At 32.6% G+C, this 14,532-nt stretch overlaps 3 protein-coding genes across 3 annotated transcripts; 1 reads left to right on the top strand and 2 right to left on the bottom strand.

Annotated features, from left to right (window-relative positions):
* The first annotated feature begins 1,371 nt into the window (after window positions 1–1,371).
* On the top strand, window positions 1,372–4,363 carry LOC106427347 (probable trehalose-phosphate phosphatase J). The gene is made up of 11 exons (XM_013868079.3): window positions 1,372–1,940; window positions 2,032–2,172; window positions 2,262–2,333; window positions 2,417–2,512; window positions 2,604–2,660; window positions 2,744–2,845; window positions 2,983–3,060; window positions 3,159–3,228; window positions 3,512–3,582; window positions 3,774–3,866; window positions 3,967–4,363. Exons 1-11 carry the CDS (start codon window positions 1,671–1,673, stop codon window positions 4,015–4,017), a joined length of 1,101 nt encoding a protein of 366 aa, XP_013723533.2. The 5' UTR covers window positions 1,372–1,670; the 3' UTR covers window positions 4,018–4,363.
* On the bottom strand, window positions 3,973–9,535 carry LOC106427325 (ethylene-responsive transcription factor ERF057). Its single transcript, XM_048747311.1, has one exon. The coding sequence runs from the start codon at window positions 6,398–6,400 to the stop codon at window positions 5,573–5,575; it is 828 nt and encodes a 275-aa protein (XP_048603268.1). The 5' UTR covers window positions 6,401–9,535; the 3' UTR covers window positions 3,973–5,572.
* Window positions 9,536–9,544: 9 nt separating this feature from the next.
* On the bottom strand, window positions 9,545–14,000 carry LOC106427324 (type I inositol polyphosphate 5-phosphatase 5). The gene is made up of 8 exons (XM_022713734.2): window positions 13,916–14,000; window positions 13,005–13,757; window positions 12,824–12,928; window positions 12,174–12,738; window positions 11,898–12,091; window positions 11,708–11,816; window positions 11,466–11,614; window positions 9,545–11,391 (listed from the first exon to the last, which is right to left on the bottom strand). Exons 2-8 carry the CDS (start codon window positions 13,061–13,063, stop codon window positions 11,178–11,180), a joined length of 1,395 nt encoding a protein of 464 aa, XP_022569455.1. The 5' UTR covers window positions 13,064–13,757; window positions 13,916–14,000; the 3' UTR covers window positions 9,545–11,177.
* Window positions 14,001–14,532: the final 532 nt, after the last annotated feature.

Raw genomic sequence — 14,532 nt, 5'->3', positions numbered from 1 at the left:
TAATTAAAATCAAAGCTCAAAATTTTGATAATAAAAATAAAAAACAAAAAATAAAACAGAAGCACGAAGCACAAAAAATAAGTTATTATATTCTTTCATATTTAGCGTTCATTAAAGTCATGTTTATTATATTAAACACGAAACTCTATTCGTTTATAGATAAAAAAAATTGTAAAGAATTTCCACTAATTGTTATCATCAAATTTATAATCTTTATTTCAATTTAGTCAATGCTAAATTAAAGCAAAAAGATCAAAAGAAGACTAAGAAAATAAGAAGCATGTTTACGATGAATTGTTATTTAATTATAGTTCAAGTGTTTTACAAATCAGGACTATTTTATTACTGTAAAAAAATATGGTAATAGTTATTAGCAAAAAAATTAACTTATGATTTTCATACGTTGTTATAAAATATATACATATTTACATGTTTCTATTTTTAGATCGGTTTTATTCGGTTTATTCGGTTTTATCGGTTATATACCGAACCATATCCAAATCCTACGGTTTTTTAAAAATCAAATCCATTCGGTTTGTATGGTATATACCAAATCCAAACCATATTATCTATTTCGGTTCGGTTCGGTACGGTTCGGTTTTGCCATATTGAACAGCCCTAATTCTACGTCAATTCATGAACAAAAAAATTAGGTCTAAAAGAAAGTTCGAGAGCTATTGGTTTATTGCAATATATGGTGATTCATCTAATTAATAACGTATAATTTATAAATTTTAGTTATCTTACGTGTGCATGGCGTGGCTCATGGCTGTACCCATCGTAAGGAGTCAGACTCATCCTCATATTCATTATACAGTACTGCATTTGATTGTTAATGAAACCGACGAAGTCGTCTAGCTTGGGTTACCGTCAAGAGCTGGACAACGTAATTTAATAGCTCTACGATACATATTTTAACCTTTTAAAGATTTGAGTAGAGCGAATATACACATACAAAAACACACCTAAGTTTATTGCATACTTGTTTAATTGATCGTGAAAGCTCTTGATTACTTAACTTTAACTACCATATTATGATCGTCGACGTTAGCTTATTAAAACAAATATATATACGACGTTACACGGAAAAGACTAGAGATGAAAACGGTGGTTCCTTTCGGTCCGAGACACGTGGCAATATAGTGTGGTTCATTTGCATCTAAGACACGTGGCATTATTATGGAACCAACTTTAATTTTATATACAAAGAGAAGAGTCACCACCACCTCCTTCAGCTGGGCCGGCTTGTAGGTCCCAACTCAGTACTTCGGTCCCATGGCTCCCACTTGTAACCAGACTCTCTCTCTCTCTCTCTACTCTCGCTCTAAATTTTGGTGCGCTTGAGCATCTATATAAGCCACCTCTTGGACTTGGCATTTCTCCCACACTATCTCTCACTCTTCAAACACTGCAAAGGCCAAATTACAGATTCGAATAACAGTGCAACTTCTTCTTCTCCTTCCTCTGTTCCCAACACCTGTCGTTTCTTTAACTTCTCTCTTTGTCACATTCCTTTTATTAAACCCATTTAAAGATCCATCTTTAATCACTGGTTTTTTCATAAGGGCACGATCTTATCAAGGAGATCAATCACTTTGACTTCACATCCTCTGTCCTGAAACTCCCCTGTTCTTTCTTTCTTACTTCTTTGTTTAATAGATTTTTATAAGATGGTGAGCCAAAACGTCGTCGTATCAGACGCCAATACTGGAATCATAACCATCTCCAACTCCTCCGTCTTTGCTCCTTCCGCTCAAAAACCACCGACTGTTCCTAGTCACATCTCAATTTCCAAGAAGAAACTACTCAAGAACCTTGAACTCAGTGGCGCTCAAAGTCAGAGACTCAACTCTTGGGTTGACTCCATGAGAGCTTCTTCTCCTACTCATCTCAAATCACTTTCTTCTCTTTCATCAGAAGAAGAGCTCAATTCTTGGCTTGTAAGCTTCATCACACACTTTTTCAGACAAACTCTTGTGTTCTTAGATGATTCTTTAATTTTTGTTTGCTGAGCTTTATAATTTCTACCAGAAACGACATCCATCGGCTCTTGACATGTTTGAAAGAATCATCGAAGCTTCAAGAGGAAAACAGATCGTTATGTTTCTTGACTATGACGGTACTCTTTCTCCAATCGTCGCTGATCCAGACAGAGCTTTTATAACCAGCAAGGTTCTTATTAATTTATCCGGACATAGGTTTCATAAACATCTTCATTTTTTTTTTCCTTTTATATCTAATCTTTGTTCTGTGTTTCACAGATGAGAAGAACAGTGAAAAAACTGGCTAAGTCCTTTCCAACTTCTATAGTTACTGGTAGATGCATAGACAAGGTACATTTCATTTACTATTTTTGAAAGATTAATATCAATCAACAAATTTAAGTTAATTAACTATAGGCATAATAATTTTGTAGGTGTATAGCTTTGTGAAGCTAGCAGAACTGTATTATGCTGGTAGCCATGGAATGGATATTAAAGGTCCAACAAAAGGTTTCTCCAGATACAATAAGGTATACAGGATTATAAAACTCAAATAGTATATTATAAAATTACAATCACAGTTTTTCTTTTGTTTATTTTAAATTTTACTTTGTTGCTTAGGATAAACCATCTGTTCTTTATCAACCAGCTGGAGACTTTCTTCCCATGATCGATGAGGTAATAAAAGTTTGTTTTTCTTTTTGTTCATCTTTAATTCTGTATGTATATGGTTGAGTATTGACTTTGAAATGTTTTTGTAGGTTTTTAAACAATTAGTGGAGAAAACCAAATCAACACCAGGAGCCAAAGTGGAGAACAACAAGTTCTGTCTTTCTGTACACTTCCGTTGCGTCGATGAGAAGGTACATATTTCACTAAGTAATTACAAAGTTTCCTGACTTGTGTATATATATATTTAAAAGCAAATTTCTACTGTAAGTTCTTCCAATTTTATTTGAAAATATTAAATGCTTACAACTTTCTTTGGAAAAATATTCAGAAATGGAGCGACCTGGCTTTAAAAGTTCGGTCGGTGGTAAAGAACTATCCGACATTGAAACTGTCCCAAGGTCGGAAGGTATGTTGTGGCATCTTCTTTTTGGTGAATTTAAGTAATCTACAAGAAAATTGTAGTAAAACTCATGTAAGGGGAATTTATTTTTGGACTTCAAACAGGTTCTTGAAATCGGACCTATGATTAAATGGGACAAAGGCAAGGCTCTTGAGTTTTTGTTAGAGTCACTTGGTAAGATATTTCTCCTCTTTTAAGCCCTTTCTAAATATATATATATATATATATATTTCTCCTCTTTTATTTTGATTAATTTTACATTCAAAGCACATAAAAAGTTCTTGAATTTTTTTATACTTTTGTGTTTGTTTGACGTATCTTATAGCAAAAAGATATTTTATTTAGAAGAAAAAAATCATCAACAATAGTATCTTGAATGTTTATTATTTTAGAATAATATTTTTTTTTTTGCTAAAAAAAATACTAAATTAGTAACTTAATACTCTGGCTGTTGCAGGATTTGAGAACTCTAACGATGTATTTCCGATTTACATTGGTGATGATCGAACCGATGAAGATGCTTTTAAGGTATACAAATTAACTTAGTATTTTTAATATTTCTATTTCATAATTTTGAACTTACAAGTCATTTGGATATATTAAAACCTATTTTTAATATGTGAAACCTATCCATAAAATCCTATACTGTAGTCTGTACACAAATGATTTCACATTACTAATTGTGCATTATTTACGTTTTAACTTGTGACCTAATTTAGCTGCTTCAAGAGAGAGGACAAGGCTTCGGCATTCTTGTCTCCAAATTTCCCAAAGACACTAATGCATCGTATTCTTTGCAAGATCCACCCGAGGCAAGTACATATACATACATACAAACAAGTTACGCGTATATGCATGTACACACCGTCTATTTATACAAGTATAATGATATAATTGTGTGAATATGTACAGGTGATGGATTTCTTGCGACGGTTGGTGGAGTGGAAACAAATTCAACAATGATCATGAAGGGGGCAATGGAGTAATATCATAGTAAAAATAATCATCAGCATATAGTATATATTTATAGATGATGTATATCCCTAACCTATAACGGAACATTTTACAAGATATACAAGGGAAAATCCTTAACGTGCCCTTATATATTGGTTGATCTTGTTCATCATAATTCCCTTAAGAAAAATATGAACAAGAACTTTTGTCAATCAGGGATATATTTTTCTTTCTTTTATAGCCTTCTAATTCTAAAGGCATTTTTTACCTTGTAAACTAAGGGAAAGTATGGGAATGTGTATATACCTTTTGTAAAATCTACATTTTCTGTCCTATATTGCTGTTTTTATCTTCATCAGTAATCTTGTAAAATGTTCTTTTTCCGGCATCATCTTGCAGAACGTATTATAGTTTATCTGTTCAAAAAAGAATGTTTCATTCCAAATGCTGGAACCATTCTTTAAAAATCATGCATCTAAATATTGACCAATACAAATTTGTAAACCGTAAATAAAAATTCTTAAGTAACATTCATTTTTAATTCCACTAGAAACATACTACTTCTTTTTGGACTAAAACACCAAATTTAAAATACACATAATATAGTTTTATTATCAAAATACGTTTTTAGTATTTAATTTAAAACATGATGAAATTTGCATATATGGTTGCAAAAATAAAATAAATTTTACGAAAATTTTAAAATACAATAAATGAAACAATTTCTTTTCTTTTGAAACATCTTAAATAAGAACTAAGAAGGAAGGAGTTAACTAAAAATAATTTATTGCTTAATAGGATGTAGATTGTCGACTAGTGAGATTTAGACACACATCCTTGATGGGTCCATTCCTTTTTCCACGACATGAAAACATAGAGAGTATTTTGCTGACAATGACTCAGAAATGACTACTTCTCCAACTTCCAAATCTTCTTGTGAATTAAAGTACATTTTTAACCACAAAATAAGGTTAAAAGTACAATTTTTCCCTTTGTTGCTATGCTTGCACCGCATGAAAACAAACGTTGAGTAGGGACGTGTTCTCTTTATGTCCATATCATTGGCCGCTCAGGCTCCCACCATGCGCATATTTATCTGTAAATTTCTTACACGTTTCAACATTGGAAATGTCGGTCCACGCTTCGAGATCTTTGATCAGTCTAATCTCAAGCATCAATGTTCATATTAACCTCTTAACTTAAAAAGGATCATGAACATACCACATATGTATAAATGTGCATGTATATGCATGTGAAGAGTAATTCCCTAGACAAATTTAATTGTTATGATCGTTGTTGTAATTGCTTTAAGAAACAAGGAACAAACGAGCAAATGTCCGTACCATTACAAATATTATTATTGTCCGTGATAGCAAATGTCCATACCATTACAAAGATATTGGGTTTTCCAATAAACATGGCCCATTAAAATTCAGACCATTATAAATGAAAACAAAACATAAACTTAGCTAGGTTCAGTGTTCCTCTGCATCAAGAAATTCTATTACAAAGCTCAAAACATATAAACTTCTAAAACAATTATAAACGAATGAGTTTTAAAAGCTTAGACGGATTCAGAGAGTTTATCTATAGCCTCCCAGTCAATCTCCAAAGAAGGATACTTCTGCAAACCTATGCAAAAGCTCTGATCTTCCTTTATCCATTCGCTTGAGAAATTCAACAACGTTATATTCGACTCAGGAGAAGAACCAGACCCGTATCCGAATATATCAGGAATTTCACGTTCTTGATCCGGTTTATGACCGGTATAATGAAAACCAATGAACCCTTCCTCTGTTTTGGCCGGTTTCTTGAGCTCATGCATGGGAAGATCAGAGGTATTGAAGATGGATTCGATCTTAGCGTTGACAGTAGGAGACAAGGTCTGTCTGTATTCTCCATTGTTTGGGAAATTGAGACGCGCGTTTTCTCCTCTGATCTTACGTGCAGCTTCGTCGTAAGCTAATGCAGCATCTTCCGCGGTTTCGAACGTACCAAGCCATAACCGGGTTCGGGTTTTAGGCAACCGTATCTCAGCAACCCATTTACCCCAATGCCGTTGTCTTACGCCTCGGTATAGTTTAACCGGTGTAGTTACGTCGGTTTTCTTCATTAGGACTGGTTTAGCGTTGAGAAGATGGAGGTTATGGGCACTATCGCCACGACGGTGAGCTTGGTTTTGTCTGAGATGTAACTCTCTTTGAATTTGGAGGATTTGAGTGGGAGTGAGCTGGTTTAGCCCAATTGGACCGGTTTGGTTATTGGGAGTTAATGGTTCTTGTTTTGATGAAGATGGAGAAGAAGAAGATGATGATGTAGTTACCTTCATGAACGATTCAAGAGCTTGCATGAACTCTTCTGTGTAGCCATTCATGTTCAAAGCTACTTCCATTTGTGATTTAGTACTAACAAAAAAAAAATGAAAATAAAAAATTGGGAGAAAAGAGAGGAGCTTCTAGAAAAAAAAGAAGAAGAAGCCCTATTCTTGGCTAAATAATATGAAAAAGGCACAAGAACAAAGATTTTTGTTTGTTGTTTAGATTTGAAATATTATTGTGTTTGATAGTTTGGCCAATATCATTTGGGTTATATATGTGGTGAAGTCAATGACGTGATGACGTCATGTGTATGTTGTATACACTAAGAGCATGATTATCTGGTAAAACCCGTTTGGGTTTCTAATTTTTTTTTTTTTTTGTTTTATCTGATTAAAAAAAAACAATTAAAAATGGAACCAATCGCAATCCGCCACGTGTCGTGGGGCCCGCAAAATAGTGTAACAAATGGACCAAACCCATTAGATCTTGCGTTAAAGATGGCCTAATGTTTCTTTACAACAACAAATGCATATATGATATATCTAAGAAAATGAATGCATCCGAGTAAAATATTAGCATCATTATTGGAAGTTCTTAGAGTGGAATTCTTACCGGAATATAAGAACCCGTCTCTTAATTTTTAACTAAAAAAAACTAAGAAACAGCTCTTAAAACTCTTATTTAAGAACCGGTTCATAGCTTTTTTAGTTAAAAATTAAGAGACGGATTTTTATATTCCGTTGAGAACCTCACTCTCTGAAAACCTCCAGTAATCATGATCCGTATCAAATAAACGCGTTGACAATTGCCATCTCCACTCAGATTTCGTTATGTTCTCAAGTCAATACCCCCTTCATTTAATTAAAAAATAAAAAAAATCAACTAATTCATACATGTCTATGGAATTTTACCATGTGTTAAATTCATTGCGTCCCGAATCAAATGAAACAACGCATTTGAAGATTTCAATCCGAGAATGTAACTATTGCCCTATAGCATTATGTGAGTATAGTTGACATATGTACTACTTGATTGAAGTTTTAATATAATCGAATGTCATAACAACAAAAAGGCATGTTTAAAATGTATAGTTCGTCTTCTTTTCAAGAACAAACATCAATACTGATCTGTATATAAACTTTGGAAATTACTGTAATCAACATTTTCGATATTTGATTTTGAGAATTGTGCATTTGATATGTAACTTTTAATTGGGAAAATTAGCAAAGCAGGCTAAAAAAATCATAAGAAGGAACGAATTGGAGTTGGAACCAATCAGCATTGAGTGTGAAAACAAAGTGGCCCTGCATAGAGAAACTCTGTTGGGTCCCATAAAGACGTGTTCACACGTTGTGTCTACGTGGACTTGACTTGTAAATTGCGCAAAGCACTTTTTTTTGTTCAAAGCGCAATCTTGTGATGACAAAAACTTGAATTCGAATTACCGAACCAAATCCGATACTAAAAAATAGTACCAAACAAGAAACAAAATTGGTTTGATTTTTCTGATAAGTCCTTTCGCCTGTTCTGGTTGGTTTCGGAAAAAGTACACTTAATACTATAGAGTAGACTAACCCGAAATTGTACCACACTACTTGATTCGAGTTTGGAATATCTTTCGACTAATGCCAGGTTATATATCTACGATGATTTAAAATATTTGTATTTAGAGAATCAAACCGAACATGACCCGAACTAAAATATTCCGAGTATATAAATGTATCTGAATCAGATTTATATACCTAATAACCTAAATATATTATTTTTAGATTTAATAATCAAAAATATTTAAAATATATAAGATATTTTAAAGGTGTCCAAATATTTTTAAATATATACAAATAGTCAAAAGCCAATATCTCAAATAGCTAAACAATACTTAAAACACTAAAAATATTTGAAATGTCTATTGATTCTCTCCATCCAAATATCCAAGTCAAATTAATTTTTTTTATGTTAAGTTTAGGTATTTTGGAATACAATATTTAAATTTATATGTTATGTATTATTTTTAGATTTTAATTTTTTTTAAATATATAGACTTTAAAATTTTAAAAATAATTTAAATGAACTATATGAACTTGAACCAAACCCGAATAAATACCAAAATGGAGCTAATATTTAGTCTCATTTTAGCAGAACAAATTTCTTCAGCTCCTGCCTTCTAGATCTTTTTTTTGTTATTTAGAAACCGACAAAGATTTCTTTAGTTCGGAGTTTAGACATTTTTATATATTACAACCTATAATATTCGAATTTTAATAATAAGATAAACATAGTATTAGAAAGAAATGAGGCTCAGTGTCAAACAATAATAAGAAAAATATGGTCAACGCATATAAATATAACTTTATATAGTATATTTGGATGTGTTGCAAAAAAAAAAAAAAAAGTATATTCGGATGCTTCAGGAAAAGCGTGAAACTTTAGGCTGCTTTTAGTGAATCTTCTTTTACTTTAGCTAGGTAATAACATGGGCCTTGCCCACAATGAATTTTTTTTATTTATATTTGACCCAAAAAAAAGATTTTTTTTTTATTTTTGAGGCTAAAAAGATATTAAATCTCTTTAATCTCGATATCAGTTCAGTTTTAGGTTAGTTTTTTTATTTTTAATCTACTAAAATATAACTACCATTCCAAAATCAATATTTATTCTGTTTATTCGGTTAAAATACTCGAAGTTTTTAGATTTTTCAATGATAACCAAAAACTATTTGTTTGGTTTCTTGTTACATGAATGAGTTCTGATGTCAAACCAATAGTTTCATATTATAATTTGTAAATGCATGAAAAATCAAATCAAATCTAGATAATAATTGAAGAAAAGAAAAAAATTATTAAGACAAATCATTTCATTACATTTTGGTCTATGGTGAATGGAAACATTAAAAAATGAATATTTCAGCTTTCAAGAGAATTAAAAATTTTCACTTGTTATGAATATTTAGTTATACATGTATTCACGTCAATGTGCCCATATATGTAGGGCTGTTAAAATATTTGTAAATTTTGATTTGATTTGTTATTCTTTTCTATTTGAACAAAAAATCTGGATATATGTAACTCTACGAAAAAAACAAATATTAATATGCAATATCCGTAAAAAATAAAGTAAATCACAAATACTAATATTTAAAAAATGGATATTCTATATTATATGCTTATATATACTTATATTTAATGAATTATATATATATGTTATATAAACAATATATTCTATATAAGTTTTACAATATCTTTATTTACTAAATTTATAAAATTAGGTATTAGTATTCAAAAAAATAAATAAGTTTTTTGTTTTTGTAATAAAATTTGATTATTTTCTATTATTTATTGTTTTTTGTTTTTTTTTTTAATTTCTTTATTTATTTTACGGATCGAAACCGGTTAAAATCTAATTTTTCTGGGACACTGTATATTTGGATGGCTATGAATCGAATCGGATAATTGATTATTCGGACGAATCATATTGGATCACGAATACTTCCAAAACCGCAGATATCCGATTCGTGCCCACTCTTACATGTATGTGTATTTTAAAAATATATAAAGGTGGTTGATAAATATATAAAAATACCGTAATTAACATTAAAATACATTTTTGTTCAAAGAACGTGCATGTGAGTTTTATATTGAAAACCGTAAAATAGTATATAGTGTGAACGCATTTATGTAGAGTTTGGTGGAGAAGCTCTCTGCACGTAACACGTCAGCGTACTCGTTTTTAAATCGATGTGAAGCTGCTACGTGGCAAACGTAATGTGAAATCATTAAACGAAAATGCTTCTCCTTTAATATTAAGGGATTTCACGCTTTTGGAAGATAATTTTAATGCTATCAAAGCAATCGATTTTTCTTAGTAGCCATTTACAACAACCACCACAGAGAGTGAAATGTTACTAGCATATTTCTTGTTTTTCGTTTTATTTTATGAACAACCATTATAGATAGTGCATAACTCGATCACATTTTGATTAAGCCATGGGAAAATTTAGAAATGTACATAGATTATATGTGATTGGTTTATACCAATGTCGATGTTGTATCATCACATAGGTTTTTGTTTGTTTGCTTAAAAGTATCATCACTTAGGTTTAACGAATACGCATATCTGAGTTCTACGGGTGAAATGAAAAAGTCATAAAATCAAAAGAACTAGATGAAATCGCTAATTCGTTGACTACATGCCATCTTTTTCATTTTTTTAAATAGTTGACTTTGCATGTCAGACCAGAATATCCACTATTCTTAATGAATTCATTGCTAATCTAATAGACATGATTAGGTAGCTAATCAATATTTTTCATGATTCAATGGACCTCTATAGATTATTAGCACCAGTGGACTCGCACCGATGGCATGCTACCTCTTATCTTTACTTAGAATTCCAGAAATGGTTAAATGACACTTTGAATCACCTAATTATTAAGGTTTATCAAGGGGCATTTGAAATAACAAAAGGATGAGAAACCATATTAGGTAACAAATCATAAAGAACAGACACAAATTGTTAGGAGGAGCGCAGTTTTTTTTTGTTTTTTTTTTTGGTAAAATGTGAAGATTTGGAGCAATGTTTTCATAGCATAGATGCAATATTCAGATGAATGACGGTATAAGTTATAATACATACATGCCTTGCTTCAAATATAGAGAAGATGGTTACATAGCCTTCCACAGTTTAAACCAGTAATTTACAAACAATACCTAAGTGTTGTTGTAACACTTATATGGGACTTGGGGTGTGAAGACAGATATACTTAATTATGTCTCAAGATTGTTTTTTTTTTGTTGATCCAAATCTATATACAATCTAGAAACAATACCTCTTTCAAAAAGAATTGTAACAATCTTAGTCGTAAAAACTATGCCTTTGTGTAATGCAATCTTCAACCAATCTTGCAGCCGCACTAGAATAACCTTTCCATCTACCTTTGTTCATACTCTTTACATCAACTTCTACTGCAAAGATTGCACAAACCGGTCTGTGATCTGAAAACCTTGATTCTCCTCGAATATAAGAAAGTTGTTCTATTCTTTCTCCTCTCCAGAGAATCCGATCACACCTGAATACATTTTAAATAGAACTTTTAATCAAAACACACCACAAAAACATGGTTCTTAAGTTCTGGATTAGTACCAAGCAGGAGTACGGCGTTTTCTCTTTGACTTATTGGTCTCTCCGGCGTAAGCATCTGAGTTTTGAGAATATTTATACGTTGGAGCAAAGAATATTTGACCTTCTTGAAATCCAGAGAAGACTCTTCCTGCTGCTCTTTCCATGTTGAGCTGAAATTATTAGAGATCACAGAAGTTGGTCAACGCAAAATAAAAGAACGAAAACTGAAGATCAAGTATTAAAGATCATTTATACTACAAAACCTGGTCTTTTTCAAGAAGAGTATGCCAATCATTTTCTTCTAGTAATACTTTTGTCTCTTCATAGGTTAAAGCAACTCTGTAATTCAAATCTCCAAGCCAAACCACTCGGCTGCAAATTCCCAAAGACTCTTTTAGCGGTTTTTATTTGCTTATATAGCAAGAAGGTTTTATTATTTTCATGGAAACATACTCGTGATCAACTATTCTTTCGGGTGCGCGACAACTAGGGTTCTTGGTGATTTTGGGGAACTGAGTATGCTTCAGAATCTCAGCTACATCTGCGTTTCTTCTCATCTCATCCCCTTCTTTCTCACCAGAGGCCAAATGGCTACACACAAAGCAAAAGCTTGTTTGGTGCAATGACATGCTTATAGCAATACATCCCTGCAAAAGCACAAAGATTTAGATTCTTTTTTGCTTGCATGTGTGGGTCATAATCTTGAATTAATAGAAAAAGTTGATGTACCTTGTTACCCAAGCGACCCATGATTCCTCTTCCAACAGAATCAAGCCTAAGATGAGATATATGTGGAATCAACTCTTTTCTAGCCCAAACAGACAAAAACAAACCAACCATTTGTTTACTAGCAATCAGTCGATAACTCATTTGTCCCGGCATCTTGGTAGTGGCAGGAACATCATCAAACAATAAATTCTCATGAACCCTAAAATTCTTGGGCTCCACATAATTCTTGTTATCTACAACTTGATCACTATACTTTTTAGACCGCCTAGCTTCCCAACCAACCGAAGTACCGATAACCTGACAATTACAAGTCTTCAAAAGACTTGAATCGACTCTGTAGTTTCTGCTCAAGACTTTAAGATTAGGTCTTTGAAAGAAACTTAGACTACTTGGTGTTCTTGACTCTTCACCACGACAATTACTACTAGAGGTTGTTGTTCTTGAAGCAGAGTCTTGTTTCGGTTTGTTTAAAGCTTGGCTTATTAGAGCTAACCATTTAGCTGCTGGCTCATTGTCTTCAACTACTAATACATTTCCTGCACTTAGAGGAACAATCTCTTGAAACCTGCGATACAAACCATGTAATAATAATTCATTTTGTATCTTTAAAGGACCTATGAATCCAAAACTTATCAAATTTTAAGTCATACCCACAAATGTATATATCTGCTGTGCCTTCAACGAGTAAGAAGTCTTCGAGGTTAAGATCGTTGTTTGGTGTTCTTCCTCCTACATTCCACGTAGCTACAAACACCCTGAGAGATAAAGAAAACGTGAATTTGATTCTACAAAAAACAGAACTATTACAAAGAGATTGATTCATTATCAAACCTGAGTTCACGAATCTCTGATGGTGGTGCCATAGAACCCGATAGGTTCAAGCCTTCCATTCTCTCTGACGTATTATACAAGTAAAAGTATTAAAATTTTCTTAGCAAACCCTAGATTTCATTTGGGAACAAGAAGACCCCAAATAGTAATACATATCAAGATCAAGAAGATCCATAGATTTCATTTGGGATGAAGAAGACCCCAAATAGTAACCACGCGTCTGTGGTCGGGTGGTCAAAGCGTTCCGTGGATCCCTAAAAAGACCCGAATCCGCACCATACCAGATTTCCACGCGGGTGGTCACCGGGGTTTTCACGTTCTCTCTCCGGGGAATGGTTTACCATTTTTTTTTAAGAAGAAAAAAATACTTTGACAATGTACGTTTATTTTTCTTATGTTTGCAAGCAATCATGCATATGAAAATGTAAACTTTTCTAGGGTAGGTTTACCCAATAAATCAAAAAATTCCTAACCAGAAGCAGTCTTCCAGATCATCGAAAAGAGTTGTCAAGTATCGGTTTCTTTCGAGGAGCCATTCGTCGCTTCAAATCTATCAAACAAGATCCAAGAACCATTAATTATAAGACTAATAAATATATTTTCTTGTGATGTACGTATTTAAAGAAGAAATACTATTGAAATATTCATTGTTGTTGCCTTGATCATCATATTTCCTCTGTTGTTCATATTATTTGATGCATCTTCTTCTTCTTTACCAGACCGTCTTGATCCAAAAACCTTGGGAAGAATTGACTATTCTCCACAAACACCGAAAACAAAAAAAACACTTATTTTTCAAGTTTATATAAAACGAAATTTAATGGGATTCACGACGTGACATTTTCGAAGAGAATTATAAATTAACAACTCCAGTGACAATAATAATTGAAGCAGGAAGAGAGAGAGAGAACCTTCTTCTTGCTTCGGTGGCTGTTCTCAGAGTCCCTATCTTTACCGGAACTCATTCATCGAAATTTTCCGACCCAAAAAAAAAAACTGGAAACAGAGAAGTTATAAAAAAGTTAAACATTGGTGTTAATAGATCTTGGAAGAGAAGGATACTTATTTTATGTGTATTTCTAGGGTTCGCGTTTTCCACGACTAATAAGTATTGCTATTATATAAAAAATTTATTGTTTATTTTAATTAGAATAGTTAATTAATTGTTACTCATGGCATCTCCAACCCTCACTATATTTTCTACACTAAACTCTACTATAGAGTAAAACCTTATCGCACCATAGATCCTCATAAGACAAGTAGTATTGTCGGTTGCTAAATCGTCTATGTAATCTTTATCGTAACTGTAATATTCTAATAAATCAGTGCTAAAAAAAAAGAAAGAGTAAAACCTTATCCAACCATACTCTGTATCCCACTCTAAAATAGTACAACTCTATCACTACAAGAAAACAGCGGTATTCTGACGGACATTCCGACGGAAAATGAAATTCTCGGAATATCCCGAGGAATTTCCGAGGAAACACAAAATTGGGTTTCCTCGGAATTTCCTCGGAATATACCGACG

The sequence above is a fragment of the Brassica napus genome, chromosome C2, assembly GCF_020379485.1.
Source record: "Brassica napus cultivar Da-Ae chromosome C2, Da-Ae, whole genome shotgun sequence".
NCBI classification, from domain to species: domain Eukaryota; kingdom Viridiplantae; phylum Streptophyta; class Magnoliopsida; order Brassicales; family Brassicaceae; genus Brassica; species Brassica napus.
Note: the sequence above shows the minus strand (reverse complement) of the source record. Positions and strands in the feature narration are given on the sequence as shown.

Bases quoted from the DNA above. Each gene is read 5' to 3' on its own strand.
- LOC106427325 (XM_048747311.1), bottom strand. From the start codon at position 6,400: ATGGAAGTAGCTTTGAACATGAATGGCTACACAGAAGAGTTCATGCAA.
- LOC106427324 (XM_022713734.2), bottom strand. From the start codon at position 13,063: ATGGAAGGCTTGAACCTATCGGGTTCTATGGCACCACCATCAGAGATT. The intron at 11,615-11,707 runs GTTTTGTAGTAT...TAATAATTTCAG, and splicing joins CTCTTCTTGAAAAAGACCAG to CTCAACATGGAAAGAGCAGC. The intron at 11,392-11,465 runs GTACTAATCCAG...AAATGTATTCAG, and splicing joins AAACGCCGTACTCCTGCTTG to GTGTGATCGGATTCTCTGGA.
- LOC106427347 (XM_013868079.3), top strand. From the start codon at position 1,671: ATGGTGAGCCAAAACGTCGTCGTATCAGACGCCAATACTGGAATCATA. The intron at 2,513-2,603 runs GTATACAGGATT...TTTGTTGCTTAG, and splicing joins GTTTCTCCAGATACAATAAG to GATAAACCATCTGTTCTTTA. The intron at 3,229-3,511 runs GTAAGATATTTC...TGGCTGTTGCAG, and splicing joins GTTTTTGTTAGAGTCACTTG to GATTTGAGAACTCTAACGAT.